The sequence below is a fragment of the Marmota monax genome, unplaced genomic scaffold, assembly GCF_021218885.2.
Source record: "Marmota monax isolate L192 unplaced genomic scaffold, Marmota_monax_Labrador192_F-V1.1 WCK01_AAM20220418_F8-fsc00099, whole genome shotgun sequence".
NCBI lineage: Eukaryota > Metazoa > Chordata > Mammalia > Rodentia > Sciuridae > Marmota > Marmota monax.
Genome location: NW_026692126.1, coordinates 1,581,657 through 1,602,427, shown reverse-complemented (window position 1 = coordinate 1,602,427; position 20,771 = coordinate 1,581,657). Strand labels below are relative to the sequence as shown.

The 20,771-nt window shown below is 52.1% G+C and overlaps 2 protein-coding genes and 1 long non-coding RNA gene across 3 annotated transcripts in view; 2 read left to right on the top strand and 1 right to left on the bottom strand.

The window, feature by feature from the left end:
• LOC124106103 (uncharacterized) overlaps nucleotides 1–4,374 on the top strand; it is a 22,178-nt gene extending 17,804 nt beyond the window's left edge. The window contains exon 2 of the long non-coding RNA XR_006855989.2: nucleotides 1,347–4,374. This is a non-coding gene — a long non-coding RNA (uncharacterized LOC124106103). The remainder of the gene's footprint in view (nucleotides 1–1,346) is intronic.
• On the bottom strand, nucleotides 4,020–20,771 carry Chit1 (chitinase 1). Its single transcript, XM_046463656.2, has 11 exons — nucleotides 20,633–20,771; nucleotides 19,976–20,005; nucleotides 16,890–17,091; nucleotides 16,278–16,334; nucleotides 14,627–14,792; nucleotides 14,310–14,434; nucleotides 13,488–13,611; nucleotides 6,708–6,893; nucleotides 6,266–6,373; nucleotides 5,009–5,135; nucleotides 4,020–4,450 (listed from the first exon to the last, which is right to left on the bottom strand). The coding sequence occupies exons 1-11, from the start codon at nucleotides 20,655–20,657 to the stop codon at nucleotides 4,206–4,208; spliced, it is 1,395 nt and encodes a 464-aa protein (XP_046319612.1). The 5' UTR covers nucleotides 20,658–20,771; the 3' UTR covers nucleotides 4,020–4,205.
• On the top strand, nucleotides 8,628–10,998 carry LOC124106083 (SEC14-like protein 1). Its single transcript, XM_046463647.2, is given in 1 exon segment — nucleotides 8,628–10,998. A coding segment is annotated over 1 exon segment (2,148 nt). The 5' UTR covers nucleotides 8,628–8,850.

Sequence of the window (20,771 nt, the reverse complement as noted above, 5' to 3'; positions counted from 1 at the left end):
AGAGGGCCTCAGAGACCTCAAAGAGTGTCATCACCATGAGGGAGAACAGCTGGACGTTCTTGGGGACACCACCAAAGTGTAAATACCCCCGCATTCCTTTCAAACTGTATTTCTGAGTCAAGCACATCCTAACAATTCAATCAGCCTTTGTGCCTGTCTTCAAAGGTCACACTAGGTCGCATCACCTTACTAATATGTTCAAGTGTTGTGGGTGGTAAGGGAAAGTCTTGTTTAAATAGTGGTTTTTGCTTGTGGCTGGGGCCCAAGCTTAATAAAGGGGATTGTCCTGCACGAAGAGAGTGAGAAACCCACACCAGCTAGAAGCAAAGGGGCGCCCTATATGTGGAGAATTTAAAAATAGGCCTGTGCTTTATTATCCTCATGAGCCTGCAGCTCCAGAGTGTTCGTGAGGAAGCCCCCACCCCCTCCCTCGAGGCCACCTTCCCGTCCCTTGGCGATGCCAGGACTGGAGTGCCCCACCAGCAGCTGGAACTGCGGTGAGGCAGGATTCATCTGCATCCTACTCTGACCCAGCATAGCTCCTGGAACATGGCAGATGCTCAGGAAATGCTTACTGGTTTAAGCATTATTAAATTTCATGGCCAAACTATGAAATTAGATATTATATCTGTGGCATAAAGGAGGGTGCAAGGCGGGGGGAGAGTAATGGAGACCATGGGGGGCCTGCAGCCCTGCTCCACTGCTGGCTTGGTTTCTGTGTGTTTGATCCCACAGGACTGACGTCAAGGACTTGTTAATGTGCACACTGAGGCGTGGCCAGGCCCAGCAGAAATATCCAAAATATATGGTCTGAGGAGATAAACAAAATGAACACAACCTTAACTCAGCGAGGAAAAGCTTGCAGTGTTCTGGAAGGGGCTCTGGGCATGGGTCTCATTCACACCAGCCTCTCAATCCTGCTTTGCCAGATATTGCCCATTTAACTGGAGGGAAATGAGATCACGATACTTACTTTGGAGGGACACAGTGAGGAGTAAATCACATGGGTTCATTCATTGACCACCCACTCAGCAAATATTTATTGCATGCCAAATGATGCTAGTATGGTCCCTGGTCATGCAAGAAATGTTAATTTCCTAATGACTGGACATTAACATTAAGAGGGCAAATGATATTCAATAGAAAGGCTTGGGAAAGTAGTAATCTTCTCACAAAATGAGATAAGTACTTAAGTCTGGAAATTCTCTACCCTGGAGACAGAACCAATTTCTGCACCTGAGGACAGAAGAAGAAGAAAATCAGAAAGGGAATGGTTCTGTTTTTATTGAGCCTCAAATGAGTCATGGAAAGGAAAAAACCAACTAAGATGTTGTCCTTGCCCTTAGGTGCTTGAAACTAGGGGGAAGATTGTAGCCTGCACCCAGATAACTGCAGAAGCAAGTGGGCTGGCCCAGTGCTGCCGGTGAAGAAGGGCATGTGTCCTGTAGGAGGCAACCCATGAGCTGACTTTTTGAAGGTGACTAGAGGAAGTCTGGTGCGGAAAAGAAGAACAGGAAAGGCAGATGCTCAAGCAAGGATGGGATCCACTGGGACACACCCACCACCCAGGATATGGCTACAATGCATGTGGTTTCCAGGCAGCAGCCTGGAGCAATGAGGAGTGGACCATGCAGAGCCCTGGGCACCAGAGCAGAGCAGTCACCAAAATCTGACTCTGAAGGTGAGGTCACACTGGCCAGGAGCAGTGACCTAGGAACCCTGACCTCAGTTGCTATTACTAAAAGGCCACTGATCAGGTGGGAATCAAGGTGACTGTTGACCTTAGGGACTGGGGACAGATATGCTCTGGGAGACATGCATGGAGCTATGATTACAGGCACTGGACTGTAGGAGGGACCCCCATTGAGGGTGCTTTCAAGGCACAGTGTGCCACTGTTCCCCCACCCCCCCTTTTTCACTTTTTACCTGTTTACTGTGGGTGTCCCCCCTCTATAGCATGGCAGCCCCAGGAAAGCAGAGCCGCTGACTCTTGTCCAGCTGTGTCCACCAAACATCAGGCTGGCATGTCACAGACACTTGGTCTGTGCTGAGAGGACTGAACTAGAGCAGGAAGACCCAGAGAACTTTTGGGGCCCATAGGCCATGTTGGAGGCAGAAGGGATGCAGTCTAGCACAGATGGCTTTTGGGGCGCAGTCATTGTTCCTATCTCAGGAGGATTCATTCAAGAAATGAGGTGGGCCTGAGCTAACAGGGTGACAGCAGCAACTGGGGGTTCCACATTAGGAGTCAGAGTGGCTGAGCTCCATGCTGATAGCTGGGGCACCAGGGGACCACATTGGAGTGGGGATGACAGGAGACATAGGAACTTTATTCTTTGGGTGGGGGGAAGCCGTTGGTAGTTTTTAAGCAAGGAAAGTGACAGGACTGAATCCCTAATTTAGAAAGAGTCAGCTGGTTGCAGTGTGCAGGCTGGATGGGAGGAGGCAGGATCAGGAAGTGGAGAATCCAGGGAGAAGCCACGTCTAGAAGAAAGGTGACCAGCTGAGGACTGTGAGTTTGGGGAGGCGCAGGGGCTGTGGACAAGACTTCCTGAAGATAAAATTGGAGCAGATGCAAGAGTCAGTATTCAGGGGGACTTTGGCTAACTGGACAATTGTAGAGGCCTCATTCTGCTAGACTATGCTAAATCTTGACTTATCCAGCTCATAGAAGGCAAGGGAAGGGCCAAGAGGCAAAGAGGGAGTGCTGGCCACCCGTCAGGCATACAGTACTCCTTCAGTCCTCACGGCCACCCTGGGAGGAGGACGGCCCCATCTGACAGTAGTGGATTTCTCTGCCTAGAGCCACAGGGCTCCATCAGACAGAAGTCTCCCCTGTGCCCCCTGGGCTCAGGCACTCCCCATAAAGAAACCCTCCACTGGACTTTACTGGGAACAGCTAGAAAGCTCTTACTGGGATGTAGATGTGATCTGTTCCCTTCTGGTTGAGAACGCAGAGGATGGGAATGGGTGTAAAAAGCCTGCTCTGGCCAGCAGAAGAGCAGGGCAGAGGAGTGGAGAAGGTCTTGTCAAGGCCATCTAGTGCTGAGTGCACTCAAGGGAGGGACCTGGTCACTTCCTCGTCTCAGCTGTGCACCTGTGCCTCACCCCAAAACCAGCTTTGAGAGTGACAGGCTGGACTATTAGGTTATGTGCAATTTTTCTTCAAATAGAACTACCAAGATACAACCCAAAGCTACAAGGGGTATTTAGATTACTCTTTACTCAGCGATGCTGTGTGCGCTTGCTCTTCTGGCCTGTCTTGGCCCCTTTGAGGCCTCCCCCTGTTCTAGACTCAGAGCAGGTTAGAATCAGTCTACAGTTAAATACCTACAGTTAAATACCTACACGGTAAGGAAAATGATTACTCCGGTGTCATCTAAAGAATGGGAGCAGTAGGTGAGATGAGACATGTGAAGGGTTTATTTCAAAGCCAGCACTTGGTCCTGGGAGTCAATTCGTCCTCTAACGCAAAGCGACTGCAAGCAGAGCACCTAAGCTGCAAAACGCTCTTCTCTGCTGCCATCTAGTGTTTATCTTGGGAATAACACCCTAGTGGAGGTCAGCAGAAAAAGTGCTTTCTCCAAAGACTTCTGAGCCCGGTTGAATCTACATATGTATATTTCCTGACATTTTGTTCTCATAAATCAAAATGTTTCTGTAGGAAGGCCAAGCCATATTAGTTGTATTCCCAGTTTTGAACCAAACTGTGATTAAATTCATCTTTCCTTTTTATATTTTTCTCTCTCGTTTCTGATGTAGGTAGGTGACCAAATCCAGTTAGTTGGGACCCCAGCAGCCTCTGGCCTAGGCTCCAGTAACAGGGTAACTGAAGGTGGGTTCATGGAGGTGAGACCTGATATATAGGAGTTCACACATCCTAAACGGACTGTCTTCCCACCTTGTTCTGACCTGGCCTGCCTTATGCCCCCCTCCCCACTGGCCTCCCCAGGGCAGTTTCTGAATCAACAGTGGGCTTTAAGAACCACTTTGAGTCACCACATCTGGGGAGAGAGGGCTGCAAATTAGATATTTATTTTTCAAGTAAAAGACGCAATCCAGAAGTCACAGGGAAAAGAAAAGGCAGTCAGCAGGAAGCCTGGTTATGGAAAGACCACAGGGAGGCCCTAAGAAAGACAGCGAGGCAGGCTGAGACGTGATCCCGGGCCCCAGCTTTGGCATGGCATTGGATGGGTCCTAGGGACTCATTTCCAGGTGCAGCATTTGCAGGAGGCACTGAACACCAGGCCTTGGGGGCAGCTTTGCTGGAACAGCCAACCCTCTGCACAACTGTAGTAGCTGGACGGATTCTGAGGGTTGGGGTAGAGCCCGTTGGGTTTGCCCTGGCAGAAGTTGTCTTTTCCAGGGCTGGGGCTCTGCTCAGGTTCAGAGGGATGACCTGGTGCAGGAACTCCAGGCTCTAGGGACCTTGGAGGCACATATGGAAGACCTGGGAAGACAATGAAACTCAGCTAAGGTTCAGTCAAAAAATCTCAAACCCACAGGCGGAGCACACAGGCAGCCGCTATAGGAACCCAACACTCCACACCCCACAGGTGGAGCACAGCTACACCTTGAGCTGGGCACAGCTCAACAGACCACACCTGGGCTGCACATGTAATGGCACTCAACAGCCATATACCACTGCAAAGGCCAACTGTATACTGACAAGGGGTTCCGGGGGTCCCACACAGCAGCTGGGCACAGACTTTCCTCTTGACAAGAGAAGAACAAGGGCCCTATGAGGGCCTGTGGAGGGAAGCCCTGTCACAACACCCTGGCAGGCATTGCCACAGCAAGGAAGAGGAAGAGGAAGAGGAAGAGGAGAGAGAGTGCAAAAAGAAAATCCTTTCAACTGTCTCCTCAGCTCCAGGGTTGCATGAACTATGCAAAATCACAATGTTGGGGCCCAGTCATTTTCTCAGAAGGGCCCAGCCCCTGTGGTTTGAGATGCAAGGGTTTGTAACCCACTCTGAATCCCCCCTCTGGCCCCCGGCCCCTTACTCACTCAGCTCCCACCTCAGGGTCTGGATGAGGGGGTATTGGCCCTGGTTGCAGAAGGAGCCCGCAAAGTCATCCAAGTCCAGGGTCCAGACCATGGCCCCGCCCAGTCCCTTCTGCTTCAGATAGCTGACCTACGTCGGGGAGGATGGGAGTGCAGGAGCCAGCCAGGCCAGTCCCAGAACCCAGGGCCTTTGGCGCCCAGGACCCTCAGTCCTATGGGCAGTGGGGGTTTCTGGAAATGGCCCTGGGGTGACGGCCTGGGTAGTTGAGACCTGACCCTACTGGGCACAAGCATGGCCTGGGAGGGCCTGGGGGCAGGGGTGAGGAGTGGTGATGGTGGGTGGCCCTGCCTCAACATCCTGGTCATTTCGGGCTGAGCTCCTGGTTGTGATGTGTTCAGGTACCAAAGAAAACGCTTAAGCTTCCCGAAAAGTCTGCATGGAGTTTTCTTGCCAGTTCATACCTTTGCCCTCCCTGAGGTTCCTGAAGGAGCATAGTATGGCTGTTCTCTCTAGAAGAGAGGGCTTCCCTATCCCCTCACCTGCCAGGGGGCAGGGTGCTCACCCCTGGAGTGTGGCTGGGGGCTGGTCTGAACCCTTGCTGGCCTCAACTCACTCTCCAGCCACCTCCCCTCCCATCTCAGCCATGTCCCACAAGAATGCCTACCTTGTATATTTCAGGACTTGTCTCCCAGCACCTGCCACCACATCCCTTCTGCCATCTGTGACCCACTCCCCCCTGGAATCTCCCAGAGTACTTTGTCTGTCTACTCCTAGAAGAATTTGCTTCTGTCAACTCTACATCATAATTGACGTGGGATATGCGGACAAGCAGTGTCCTCTTCAGTAGCTCACGTCTCAGCTGGAGAGGGGCCTGGAAACATGTTGGGCAGGAGGAAGGGGTCCTATAGGTAAACCAAGGCCCATGGTTTGAACATGCTCCAAATGTTTCCATGGACTGAATAAAATCATAGGCCTAATTATGCATATATCTCCTCTTCATGTGTCTGCAGAATTTGGTTGTATTTAATAAAATCCAAATCCTTTTAAGAGAGCTGATCCATGTAGGGAGATTTTTTCATTGTGCCTTAATCAATAGGTGGTAAAGGTACAAAATGCTATCCCATGGGGATTTGTGAAACATTGGGACATCGACAAGGAGATTCGTCCTTGAAGAGGTTCTGGATGTTGTCATATGATATTACTGACAGGTCTTGGGGTCTGCCCAGGACATCCCCCCTCCCAGCAGGGCTGGGCCTCACCTTGGCTTTGAAACTCTCCACATCACCAAAACCCACCCACTGGTTGTCCTGGAAGACGTAGGGCACCTTCTGGTCCTCGATTCTATGCACCCCCTTCCAGGAGCACACCTGCAGGAACAGAAGGCTGTGCTGGGAAGGAGGAGGGAGACCCCGGCAGGTGCCTGCCCTTCCCTCCAAGGAGGAGGCCAGAGATTGGAAAACTCCTGTCAGAGGAAGTCTGGAGAACATAGGAGCTTCTAGAGTGAGCGACCTGGAAGCATGAATTTAATCTTTTAGCACTTGGACTTAAGGATAAATCAAAGATGGTGGGGATAGGATAGAATTCACCAGGCCAGAGTTCTCTGTGCCTGCATCCTTACTCAAACTGTGGGGGAAGCAGCCCTCTAGTTCCCAGGCATGCCCCTCCCCCCCAAATACTCAGGGTAGTTATGAGTTTTCCTACCTCATAGTAAGCCAGGATCCCTCCTTCCTTAGTGAAGGGGCCGGGAGCACCAGGCCCTGTGGCTGGAGCCCCCACTCCAGTGTCTGACAAGGAGGCCAGGGTGAAGGATCGTCCATAGGTGGGCATGCCAAGAATCAGTTTGTTGGCGGGGGTCCCCTTCTGCAGCCACAGTTGTACAGCAGCATCCTGGTGGTGGAGAAGGAGGAGCCCATTAATCTCCTCTGCCTTTGGCCTGGTTCTTTTGGGTCCCAGAAAGGGCCTGGAGGCAGAGACTCCTCAGCTGGAGATCCCAGGGTCTATAGCAGTGTTCCAAACCTGACCATCTACTTCAGATCTTGTCTCAGGCCCTCGGCCCCGTGAAAGAAGCTGGGTGGCAGGAGAGCCAAAGAGCACGGCTCTGGAGCCAGACAACATTCACGTCAATATTGATCGATGGCCCACTGTGGGCCACTCTGTTCTAGATGCTTGGCGTACATCAGTGAACAAAGAAGACAGAGACCCCTCCCTGCCTTCCCCAGCAATTTATTTAAATAGAAATAATAAAAACAGCCATCTCTAAGGGCACCGTGTGAATTAAAGGGTATAACACAGGGGCAAGGTCAAGGACAGAGCAGTACAGGGGAGCCAGCACGGTCGTCATTATTACTGTAGCTGTGAGTTCCACCTGAGCACAAGAGCAGGGAACTGGGGCTATTTACTTATCTCTGCCTCCCCGGGGCCAAGGACAATGCCTGGCACTTGGATGTTCAAATAGATCAATGGTGTAGGCAGCCTCCTTACTCACCTCTGAACAAGACTGTCCCCCAATCATGAATTACTAGATGTCAGACCCCAGGCCTATGACAGGAGCAGGTTCCAGATGGAAGCACATTGGATAAATGACTGGTGAAGATTCTTTCCTTACAGCTCACATTCCCAAAGAAGCTGCTCTAGGTGACTCAGGTCTCATTACTTGCACCCTCAGCACTTAGGAAATGGGGCAGTTTCACTGTATCGATCCTCCTTCCCTCCCTCCCTCCCTCCCTCCCTCCCTCCCTTCCTTCCTTCCTTCCCATACTGGGGATTGAACCCAGGGGTTCTTAACCACTGAAACACATCCCCAGCCCCTTTTTATGTTTTATTTTGAGACAGGGTCTCACTAAGTTGCTGAGGCTGGCTTCAAACTCGCGATTCTCCTGCCTCAGCCTCCAGAGCTGCTGGGATTCTAGGTGTGCACTTCTTTTTATTGGTCTACATAGTTTATCTTTGACAGACCCTGCTAATGCAGATGGTACTTTGGCACAAGTTTGGAAATATCACCCCTCTGACCAGAAGCAATCCCCAGATGCACAGTGTGGTGCATAGAAGGAAGAAAAGGGCCTCCCGACCTGCCTCCACACAGGGCATGAAACCTAGAGAACACTTGGAGCTCACTCGCTTCTGAACTGAATGTCTGTGTGTGTCTCCTCACCATGCTGGGGGATCCTTAGAGGGACAGCTTCCTCTAAAACTCACATGGTTTCCCAGATGGGACAAGACTCAGGGTCAGGCCCAGGGTCAAACCTGGACACCTGACTCACCAGCCCACAGAGGGAGCTTCATGATAGAGCCACCAGCAAAAATGTCCCGCTCCATCTGAGAAGCAGAGGTGTGGGCTCTCCAAAAGTAAACGGCATTTTGAGGCTTTTGTGGTCCTGTGTGTTTAAGAAAGAGAAATAATATGACTACTCTTGACTTTTAGGATACAGAGTGGGGCCTGGAGCAGTGGTGCACACCTGCAATCCCAGCTACTAGGAAAGCTGAAAGGCAGGGGATTGCACGTTGGAGGCCAGCCTGGGCAATTTAGTGGGATCCTGTCTCAAAATAACAATTAAAAAGGGCTAGGGGTGTACTCAGTGGCAGAGAGCTCTGAGTTCAATCCCCAGCATAAGAAAAATAAAAAAGAGGCTCCCGCCTCTGCGACGGCACCGCGGAGCCGCCGGCATGAGCTCCTCCCGCCGCCCCGCGCCCCGGGCTCGGCCTTTCTGACAAGAGCTAGACTTTGGGATCCTTGAGGCTATTCAGCTATGCACTTTTGAATATCCTCTCACCATATTCAACATAACATTCTTAATGATTATCCTCAGCAGGACAGGTGTGAGAGGATTGCTATTGTACTACAATCATGGTGCAAAAATACCAGTCACCAGTGAGGGTGTATAAACACCCCTTTGAATTAATTATGGCTGCCTATGAAAGGAGGTTCCCTACATGTCCGCTGATTCCCATGTTTGTGGACAGTGACACTGTGAATGAATTCAAGAGTGAAGACGGGGCCATTCACGTCATTGAAAGGCGCTGCAAGCTGGACATAGACGCACCCCGGCTGTTGAAGAAGATTGCAGGAGTTGATTATGTTTATTTTGTCCAGAAAAACTCTCTCAATTCTCGGGAGCGCACTCTGCACATTGAGGCCCATAATGAAACGTTTTCCAATCGGGTCATCATTAACGAGCACTGCTGCTACACCGTTCACCCTGAGAACGAAGACTGGACCTGTTTTGAACAGTCTGCAAGTCTAGACATCAAATCTTTCTTTGGTTTTGAAAGTACAGTAGAAAAAATTGCCATGAAACAGTACACCAGCAACATTAAAAAAGGGAAGGAAATCATTGAGTACTACCTTCGTCAGCTTGAAGAAGAGGGCATCACCTTCGTGCCGCGCTGGACCCCACCTTCCATCGGGCCCTCTTCAGAGACGTCCTCGTCCAGCAAGAGTCAGGTGGCATCCACGGCTGTTGTGGTCCCAGAGGCTGCCCTCAAGGAGGGGCTGAATGGAGAGGCCCTCAGCAACCCTGGAGGGACCCCTGAGCCCACGGTGGGAACCCCTGATGACAAACTCGATGCCGATTACATCAAGAGGTATCTGGGTGACCTGACCCCACTCCAGGAGAGCTGCCTTATCAGGCTTCGCCAGTGGCTCCAGGAAACCCACAAGGGCAAGATCCCAAAGGATGAGCATATTCTTCGGTTCCTACGCGCTCGGGATTTTAACATCGACAAGGCCAGAGAGATCATGTGTCAATCTTTAACATGGCGGAAGCAACACCAGGTGGACTACATCCTGGACACCTGGACCCCACCCCAGGTGCTTCAGGATTACTACGCGGGAGGATGGCACCATCACGACAAAGACGGACGGCCTCTCTACGTGCTCAGGCTGGGGCAGATGGACACCAAGGGCTTGGTATGAGCCCTGGGCGAGGAAGCCCTGCTGCGATACGTTCTCTCCATAAACGAAGAGGGCCTGAGGCGCTGTGAAGAGAACACGAAGGTCTTCGGCAGGCCCATCAGTTCCTGGACCTGCCTGGTGGACCTGGAAGGGCTGAACATGCGCCACTTGTGGAGACCTGGCGTCAAAGCCCTGCTGCGAATCATCGAAGTGGTGGAGGCCAATTACCCAGAGACACTGGGCCGCCTTCTCATCCTCCGGGCACCCAGGGTCTTCCCTGTTCTCTGGACGCTGGTCAGTCCATTCATTGATGACAACACCAGAAGGAAGTTCCTCATTTACGCAGGAAATGACTACCAGGGCCCCGGCGGCCTGCTGGACTACATCGACAGAGAGATCATTCCAGATTTCCTGAGCGGGGAGTGCATGTGTGAAGTGCCAGAGGGTGGACTGGTCCCCAAATCTCTGTATAGGACTGCGGAGGAGCTGGAAAATGAAGACCTGAAGCTCTGGACCGAGACCATCTACCAGTCTGCAAGTGTGTTCAAAGGAGCCCCTCACGAGATTCTCATTCAGATTGTGGATGCTGCTTCTGTGATCACTTGGGATTTTGACGTGTGCAAAGGCGACATTGTCTTTAATATCTATCACTCCAAGAGGTCTCCGCAGCCCCCCAAGAAGGACTCCTTAGGGGCCCACAGCATCACCTCTCCAGGCGGGAACAACGTGCAGCTCATTGACAAGGTCTGGCAGCTGGGCCGCGACTACAGCATGGTGGAGTCGCCCCTAATTTGCAAAGAAGGAGAAAGCGTGCAGGGCTCTCATGTGACCAGGTGGCCAGGCTTCTACATCCTGCAGTGGAAGTTCCACAGCATGCCGGCGTGTGCAGCTACCAACCTGCCCCGGGTGGACGACGTGCTGGCCTCCCTGCAGGTGTCCTCACACAAGTGCAAAGTGATGTACTACACAGAAATGATCGGCTCCGAGGACTTCAGAGGCTCGATGACCAGCCTGGAGTCCAGCCACAGTGGCTTTTCCCAGCTGAGCGCCGCCACCACCACCTCCAGCCAGTCTCACTCCAGCTCCATGATTTCCAGGTAGTGCTGCGAAGCCTGTGTCCACTGTGTGGAGGGGATGGCCGCGCCTCGACAGCCAACTGTGCCGGCCGCCCACCGACGTTGAGCAGCCTCCTCTCGCCCTCTAGGTAGCTCTAGCCATCCAGATGGTAAACTAGCCACGCCGTCCCAGAACTGTCGACAGGTAGTCTTAACTCTGACCCTGACCTTAACTCGATAGCCATAGATTTTATACACAGCGTGCACAAAATCAAACCAGAGCGCAAGGGCTCTCTCGAAAGAAAAATGGTTTATATTGCCAGTTAAGAGATTGACTTCGTCTCAAATATTGATGCAAAAAATTTTTCCAACAAGCTCCACCTTGTCCATTAGTGAATGACTTCCCATGACGTCTTCAGAGCCAAGCCCACCTTCTCCCAGGGAACAGAAGCCCCCAGCTGCTTGCCCTAAGCTGCACCGCGGTCCTTGTGGCTCCCTGTTAGTCGAGATGGTTGGTGGATCCGGGGGAAGCCCCCGAGTCCTTTCCTCTGGAAGACTCGGGCAGTCTGTAGCAGCACCTAGTCCTAGGGCCGAACTGCTGCTGTTCCTGAGTGGGGCTGGTGGCTCAGGAAGGGTTCTTGGGGGCGCCCACAACTCCGGGAAAATGCCACCATCATTAAACATTGCTTTCTCTCTCCTCCTTTTCAAATCTTTCGATATTTTTCAGAGTAGAATTTTTCTGTGAACTTGGGTGGAGGTGTTCTCCCTTTTCCCTCTGGGTGCCTCTCTTCCCACTGCAGGGAGGGTGCTCTGGGCTCAGTGCCACCCCTTCCGCGTACTCTAGCAGCTCGCTGTGCTCAGCCACTTCTGCTCCGGCCATTCTTTAGAGGGTGTTCTGGAAACAGCCATGTTTGCTGTTTGGAAGCTGTGGCAGTGAGTGTTAGCTGCCAGCAGGGTCACTTAAGGAGGGCATGGGGCTGTAGGAGCCCTTTGCGTTTGTAAGTGGAAACTGGATGCATGTGCAGGTGCTTGTGGGTGCGCGCAGCAGCCGGGTGATGGTGCAGGTGGACAGCTGGAAGCTCAGTTTGAGTCGCAAAGGAGTCCTCGGGAGCAAATCCGAGTATGAGATCGGTTTGCTTTTTACATTTTCTTTTTGATTTCCAACTACCAAGCCTCTTTACCCTCTTCCCGCCCTTCACCAATTTTTAATGAGAAAGGCACGTTATTTATGAACCTGTCCAGGAGTCACATAGGGTTGGTTGTGTGATAAAGACGTGCAATGTGTGTTTTGTGTGGCAGGGGTTTTTAAAATGTGCACCACGCCACACAGCCTTCACAGTCCTAGATCACGGTGCTCTGACTCAGCCTGGGCATTGGGTGAGCGGCCATGTGACCAGAGAGCTGTGTGGAGGCCAAGTGTGCACCCCATGAGTAGGTCGGGTGAGCCTGGGAGAAACTGACTGCCCCGCTCCTGGCCAGAGGAGGCCTCTGGCTCCTGTGCCTGTGCACCTTGAGGCACACGCGGACCCCCCGGGTCCCGCCTGCCCTTGCCCTATAAGGCAGCTCGCTGACACCGAAACCTCGTTCCCAGAGCATGGCAGGGCTGGCCAGCACATCTGCGCTGTCAGAGCTTCCCATCTCCAGTTACAAGGACCTGAGGATGGTCCCTCTTCTCTCTCTTCCTGTCTCTCTCTCCCTGTCTCTCCTGTCTCTGTCTGTCTCTCTGTCTCAGATGGCGATTTTGCTGACAGCTGCCAAGAAAATGCTTCACTCACCCGTCCACACGTGCCCAGAGGTGTTTCTAGAGCATTTGACTTGCAGCCATGCCCCACCCCAGGCTGAAGACACGTTCCTTTTAGTTGGTTCAGAAGTGGCACTCTTTTATCCCCAGAGAGCTGACTGTGTCGCTGAGACTTGAGAGCAGCATAGGACTGCACAGTGCCCGTGGCCCCCGGGAGCGTGGTGGCCCTCGGGAGCGTGGGGCCCCTCGTCTTGTGAGGGATTGGGCACAGGGTTCCCTGTGCAGCTGCGCATCTCTTGACGTCTCGTGCCCTGCCGCTCTTGAAATGCTGCTGTCATCTCCCTTTTACGCTCCAATGATTCTGTTGGTTCTCCCTTCTATTACTAGTGTCTTAACTCACTTTCCTAGATTCATTATTTGCATATCAGAATTCCCTGAATGTTTTGTAAACATATTACCTCACTCTTGGTAATACAATACTGATAGTCTTTAAAAGATTTTTTTATTGTTACCAATAAAAAATGTGAACTGTTTAAAAAAAAAAAAAAAAAGAAAGAAAAATGAAAAAGAAAGCCTACTACCCACCATGATGCTGCACGGAAGGGAGGCTTCCCCTTGGCAGTGGCAGAGAACATGAAAATAAAAACAAAAAGCAAGCAAACAAGCAATCCTGATTTCTTGGCGCTCTGCTTGGTTTTCCTGTTTTAATTTTCCACCAGGACCTTGAGGTTCAAAGGTCACTGGACCGGGCCTGTCCCACAGGGAAGTCCTGCCTCTCCTCTCTGGCCACTTACCACGTTGAATGTGGCGGCTGCACCGCTCTCTCCCTGCCTCTTGAAGAGAGGGCTGTTGTGCCCTGTGACCTTCTCCCAAGAACCATGGAAGTCGTAAGCCATAAGGTTGATGAAATCCAAGTTCCTGTAGGAGGTGTGGGAACAGGCACAGGGGGTGAGATAGGCATCAGGGTGGGTCCCTCTCCTCTTCTCCCTTCACAGCCAATGACCTGGGGTGGGACCTGTGGTCAGAGGTGGGGGTGGCAGGCTCCCCCAGCTCTGTAGATAGCACTCCCCAACCACTCCCCCTAGCCCCTGGGGCCATTTTTGTTCTAACTGTGAGGTTGGAGTCTTGGAAACTTCTCCTTCCTCCCCTCAGCACCCTCAGGCCCTCCCTATTCCACGCTGGAAAATTGATGCCGTTTTGATATCTTGGAGGGGAGTCTAGCTCGGTGTCTCTCAAACTTTAATGCATATTAAAATCCCAGGAATATCACTAAAATGCAGATGCTTGCTCAGCAGGGGTGGGCCTGGGAACCCACATTTCTAACAGGCTCCCAGGGGTTGTGGGGGCTGTGGGCCCCACAGAGGAGCCAGGAGCCAGATGCTCGTTCTTTTGAATTTGCTTAAAGGCATCATTCTCTGCTCCCCCGCCCCCAGGGGCATTTTTACTTTCAGACTGAGGTCCCCAGGAAGAAAGCACAGATCTCAACAGAAGGACCTAGAATAGTGGAGTAGCAGACCCGGATAGCAAAGCCTTCCAGAATACCTTGTATGTCCCAAAGCCATATCTTGCAGAGGAAGACATGGACCCCCGTATCCAGTAACCTGCCTGAGACTCACCGAGTGATTTTGTCCACCTCGTAGCCAGCATCCACAATGCCTTGCCCTGCCGGGACGGCTGCACTCAAAAGGAGTCGTTCCATCCCTGAAGTCGAGGCTTCCTGCTGGAAAGCCTTGGCCAAGTCCTGCAGGGACAGCTCAGAGTAAGCCCAGCAGGCCCTGAGGGCCCTTGTGGGTGTTCACTCCTGGGAGTCTGAAAACTGACCCCAGGGCTGGTCTGAGCATGGGACCCTGAAGCCAGAGCAGCACTCATGGGCTGGGGGACCACTTCTCTGCATCCCCTGGCAGGCTGGGTGACCCTTGCCCACCAGCCATACCTGGACCAGGGCTGTGAAGCGTTCCTTGTCCACAGCAGGGCTCCCCCGGCTTCCTGGGTATTCCCAGTCAAGGTCAAGGCCATCAAAGCCATACGTGCGCAGAAACTTGATAGCTGAATCCACAAAGGTCTGCCGATTGCTAGCTGTGGCCACCATGTCTGTGAACCTGTGAGGTGATGGCGGAGGTGTGGGCCAAACAGGAGACCACCATCTCCCTCAGGTGAAACCCCCTCAGGATGCTGATGCTTTGGTGCCTAAAGCCAGGAGGGGGTCTGGGAAGGCTGCTTCAGGGGCTACTGGGGAGCTCTGCTGGGGGGTTATAGGCGTGGTTAAGGGAAAGGGACAATAGAAGTGCTTCCTACCCCCACACTGGTGTGTCACTAGGGCACACAGACGTTACTATACACTAGAGCTCATGAAGACGAGGCATGCTGAGATGCGGAGGAGGGGAGAAGTGCAGCCAGGTGAGCCAAGTTCCCTGGCGGGTTAACCTGGTCACCTTTCTTCTTACCAACAGGCATTTGAAGAGTGCTTCGTGCTGTGACTATGACAGTCCAGAGCTCTTTGAAACCCCCAGGCCACCCCAGGAACCCCTTCTCCACATCTTCCTTCCTCAGCAGCCCCTTAAGGAATCCATGAACTTCATGAGGGTCTTAAAGTTCCTTGTAACTGATCCTTTTTAAATTTACTTTTATTAATTTGTCATTTAGCTTAATTAATAGCATGTTTTAGGTGGGGTCCACATGCCTGGAGACGCTGGATTGAAAACCCCTGTGTGTAGGCCAGGTGTGGTGGCGTACGCCTGTAATCCCAGCAGCTTGGGAGGCTGAGGCAGGAGGACCTCAAGTTCAAAGTCAGCCTAAGGAACTTAGTGAGGCCCTAAGCAACTTAGGGAAATCCTGTCTCTAATAAAATATTTAAAAAGGGCTGGGGATGTGGCTCAGTGGTTAAGTGCCTCTGGGTTCAATCCCTAGTACAAAAAAAAGGCCCGGGGGAGGAGAAAAGAAAACCCCGTGTGTCAATGAAAACTCTCAGTATTAGCATTACCTGGGGAAGATGGCTTGTAACATTCATCTTATTCTCAAGAGGGTTCATGATCCAAAAAAGCTTTAGGAAGACCGTTTACAGCTTTGGGAACCCCAAATTCTGAATTTTCTAGAAAAAGTCTAGTTCCAAATATTGTCTTAACTATTATCTTCATAGACTTTCAAAATTTTCCCAGAAATGCCAATCATTTGGCATGCAAGTTCCATCTCATGGACTGCCTTTGATATCTAGAGGTGGGACAAGCTGTCCCACATCAGAGCTCAGAAATACACACCCTGCACACCGTCTGGGGTCAGCTGGCATCCTCTCTCCCCATTTCAGGGAAGGAAAGACTGAGGCCTGGAAAGGTCAGAACCCTCCTGGCTGTCTTAGATCCTACGCTTCTGGCAAGACTGGGTGGATGACAACCTGTAGCCAAGCCCGGTCTGCTGCCCTCCCAATGGGGCACCAAGAACTCAGAAGGAGAGTCAGTTCCTATAAGCTCAACCCCCCTCACCATGGACACACTTTGGCCTGGCCGGACTTCCTGACCAGTGCTCTCTTGGCCAGTGCACCAGGTCCCCCTACAGAGGCTCTCCCACACGGGTGCCCACAGTCCACTCACTTCTGAGTGCCAAAGTTCCATCCCCCGATGGCTAGCAGAGTCTTGAGCTTGGGATTTCTGAAAAGACAAGAGATAAGTGAAAATCTGCCCCACCACCACCCCATCAGGGCTTCCTGGTGGGGATGATGGGGTGGGGACGGACCGGGAGGGGAGAAGGGTTGCATAAGTCCCTATGCACAGAGGCTGTACTGTGGGAAAGCTGTGGGTGGCAGAGACAGACATTGTTTGTGACTTGAAGAACCTCCTATCTAACTGGGGAGACACTAGGAATTCAGGAAACAAGTGATCAGAGGTCCTCAGAGCAGCTTTGTAAAGTGAACTTGGATTGAAGGACCCATTGATTTTGGGGCATTCCCCAGAGGCAGGAAACGCCTGGGAGAGGGAAGCTGTTTCCCAATCCAGCTCCTACTTGGACCCAAGCTGGAAGGGCCCTTTAGGGTTCCCTAAGGCACCCCCACCTCTTCCATATAAGTGCAGGAAAGTCCAAAGAGGTGATGTGACTTGCCCAAAGCCACACAGCAGTTCTATGGCAGTGATGGGGGAGGTTGGTGACTCTGAGAGGAGGTATCTGCCCTCCTCACCACCCGTGACCCCTCTTCCCCAGTGGCTCACATCTTCTTCAGGCCATTGAACTCCTGGTAGAGAGTCTTGTCATTCCACTCTATGGAGCTGAGCTGGTGGCTGCTCATGCCAGCGAAGGCATAGATGAGGTGGGTGCACAGGTTGGGGTCCACATCCTTGGGCAAGAAATGAGCCGCCCCCTCTCGGTACTGGGCCCAGTTTGTGAAGTAGCACACCAGCTTTTCAGCAGAGCCTGAGCAGTTGGGGCAAAGGCAAGAAATGACTGTCAGAAGGGCCTCTGAGAACAGGAGCTCCACCCCCACCCGGGAGCAAACAGTGCTCTTGCCTATCACACGCCCAGAGTGAGGGTCCCAGCAGAGACGCTCCTGCTTTTGCTTAGGCAGCACCTCACAGTTAGGAAGGCATTTTCAGAGGCCAGTTTCAGGCCCTCAGGACACCTGAGTGGACAGGACCATGGCCACCATCCTTATCTCACTGTGTGGAAGCTGAGACTCCTGAGCTCAGACTCATCCCAGTCTAAGGACCGAAGTGTCCTGACCCCTGACATCCCTGGAAGTCCCTAAGCTCAGAGCCCAAGTCCCCAGGGTTGGGGACTGGTGGGCAAGCTTCCCTACCCCCATTTACACTCTCTCCTCCAGGGCCTGAAATGTCACAGAAGGTAGCCCCAGGCAGTCCCAATGTCCAGCCCACAGGGAATTAAACAGGGCATATTGATCTGTCCAAGGGAGGGAGGCAGAATTCACTAAACACAGTTTGGAATATTGCAGAGTGTTGGTTAAAATGCAAATACATGGAGTAGCAGAGAGAAAGCCCCAGTTACAGGTCAGGGTTTATTTATTTATTTATTTTTAATGTTGCATTAAAGCTATTTGCATTTACTTATGTCCCTGGGAGAGAATCTACATTTATAAACATCACTGTGAAAGTACTAATGAGCTTATTTTATCTAAGAAAAGACAGTTTGTCTCCCTGGCATCCCCTAGAATGGGGGATGTGGGAAGGCTTTGCAGGGGAGTCTGCGTTCCCAGTGAAGTCTCATGGGGATGGCCACCTCAGAGGCCAGCCCTATGCTGGATGGACTAGGACATCAGAAAGCAAGAGTGCTGCTGGGCATGGTGGCACATGCTTGTGATCCCAGCAGCTCAGGAGACTGAGGTAGGAGGATTGCAAGTTTGAGGCCAACCTTGGTACTTAATGAAAACTTTTCTCAAAATAATTTAAAAAAAAAAGGACTAGGAGTAGAATTCATGGTAAAGTGCCTCTGGGTTCAATCCCTAGATATTAAAAAAGAAAAAAAAAAGAAGATAAAAAGGAAAGGAGAGAGAGAGGTGGAGAGGGAGGGGGAGGGGGAGGAAAGGAAGGATAGACGAGGGAAGGGGTGCTTGTCTTCATTCCTGCATCTACCAATGGGCATCTCTTCTTAGGGTTAAGGCCCCTCTGAAATGACTCTGAGGTTCCTTCCTGTCCTGAGCTCCAGGATATATGGGGGACATTCTGTGTCAGGGACTTGATGGAATGGTGAGTTTGAACAGGAAGGAGCACATTGGCCATGTTTAGACCCAGGAATTTCCCTTGTCCCTCTCAGCTCGCCCTCCAGTCCCCCCGGGGCCTGTGAGAGGGTGGAGTACAAGGTGACTATGAGAGAAAGCTCAGGCCTCAACTGGATCCCTGGGAGCAGAAGGTCTGACCCGACCCTGGACACAGGATGGCCCTGGAAGAGGAGGAAGAGGAGCTGGGGTGGTCCCTGGCCTGACACAGGTCACCCAGGAATGGAGCGGGTGACAGAGTGGGGGTGTAGCTTACAGTGATCTAGAAAGAGGATTGGTGAATTCCCCCAAGCAAAAGGAAGAAGGAAGGGATTGACCCACAGAGCATGTCCCCGGAGCAACGAGGAGGGAGCCGGGGACGCTGTCAGCCCATCCTGCTCTCCTACAGCGAATGCTCTGTATGGCTTTTTGTAGATAGAAACTGTCAAGTGTGGCAGGTAGGAGCAGGACCCTGGGATGCCAGCCCTGGGTTGAATCCCAGCTCTGCGAGTCACTGGTCATGGAACTTGGCTTCCTTCTGAGATGGTATCCATCGTACCTCACACACAATGTGCCTCATCGGACATCTGTTTGGCCAAGAGTTCACATATGTGAACCCCCAGAAAGCACCCAGTGAGCTCCGTTCAGGGTGCTTTGCATTAATTAACTCGAGTCTACACAAAGTCCTACTTTTTTTTTTTTTTTTTTGGTACCAGGGACTGAACTCAGGGGAACTCAACCACTGAACCACATCCCCAGCCCTATTTTGTATTTTATTTAGAGACAGGGTCTCACTGAGTTGCTTAAAGCCTTGCTAAATTGCTAAGGCTGCCTTTGAACTTGAGATCCTCCTGCCTCAGCCTCGGGAGTCCATAATTAGAGGCATGTGCCACCACAGCTGGCCACAAAGTCCTACTATTTTTGTTATGGTGCAGGAAAGACCAAGAGCAGCTCGACTCCAACTGTTTGAGAGGTCTCCAGCATTCCTACCTCCCCATACTTGTTATTTCTGTGGCCCCTGCTGGTCCCCTCCTGTAAGACCAAGAGGGAAAATGTGTATCTGATGTCACCAGCAGCTTAAGGTGAACAGTCTCAGGATGGGGGTCTGGGGCCAGATTCTTGGGCTACCGACGCGCAGGGAGTGGGTGGGATGGGAAGGAGACCTGGGAGTGTGAGTTGCTAAAAATTCCCCCTCTTTTCTGTGACACAGGAGTCCCCTTCTGCCTCTCCCAAACTCCAGAGCCATTGACAAACACAGGAACAAGTGTGTCATTCTTGCTGAACTCAGAGGCTGAGGAGGCAGAGTGGGTAAGACGGGGTTCCTCAGCTCCAGGGGCTCAGAGTTGGTGGGGAGGCACCTAAACTGATATGCAGGGCAGGGGTTCAGTTAGTGGGTAAGGAGGGAAGGCTCCTTCTGGGCAAAGGAGCCACAGGGCTGTCAGGGGGATAAAGGCTGAGCATTGGAGGACAGTCCCTCTAAAATCTGGCAGGCGCTCTTGGTGTGTGTGTGTAGAGGCTAGGGTGGGGTGCAGCAGAATCCAGGAAGCGACTGAGAGGGCCAACGCCTGGCCTGAGAAAAATGCCACTTACCCCACTGGGTCATCAGCAGAGCCATCACACCTGGAGCAACAGAGAGAAAGCAGAAGTCACATGGTCATTCTCACTGCCCCACACGCTGGGGGCAGGGGTGGTACAGGTGGTCAGGGGGGCCTGGTTTTACCCAAATAAAGCTTTCTCCTTTCTGAAAAGACCCACAAGGGCACCGTGTCCATCCTTTCGCACAAGCCAGACACTAGGAGGCTAGGAATCGCCCCAGAAGCCAATGGAAGGTTCTTCCTCCAGAGCCTCAGTGGAGGACCATGTGGATTTAAGAAGCTCCTGGGAAAACTACTGACATTGGACATATTCAGAAAGAAAGAAGAAAGCCTGCCCGGGGCAGAAAGAGCCTGGGGGAAGGGCTGGGGGCGGCAGATCCTCTGTCCCTGCAGGCTATGGGGCCTCTGCTCGGTTAAGGATCCACTCCTTGCAAGCCAAAGACTCTTGAGCTGAAAGAGAAGCACCCACAGGAAAGGTAATCAAGGCGCTACAAGCCAAGAGGCAGGGGGATGAATGGAATGACCTTCCAAAGTTCTCTGGAGTGCTCCTGCTTCCTGGCAGACAGTAGCAAGGAGTCACAGGCCATGCACACCTCCTGAGGGGTCCATGGCCCCTGAGGTCCAGCCCACTCTCCCTTCCGTGGACACGTACCTGTCCAGATCATGGACCACACCATAATGCTGGCTCAGCGGCAGACCTCTTCAGTGCAGACCAGATTTCTGGGTCTTGCTTTTATCTGACTGCTTCATCCCACGCTGGTCAGGAATGTTGAAATCAGGCTCTGGAGGGA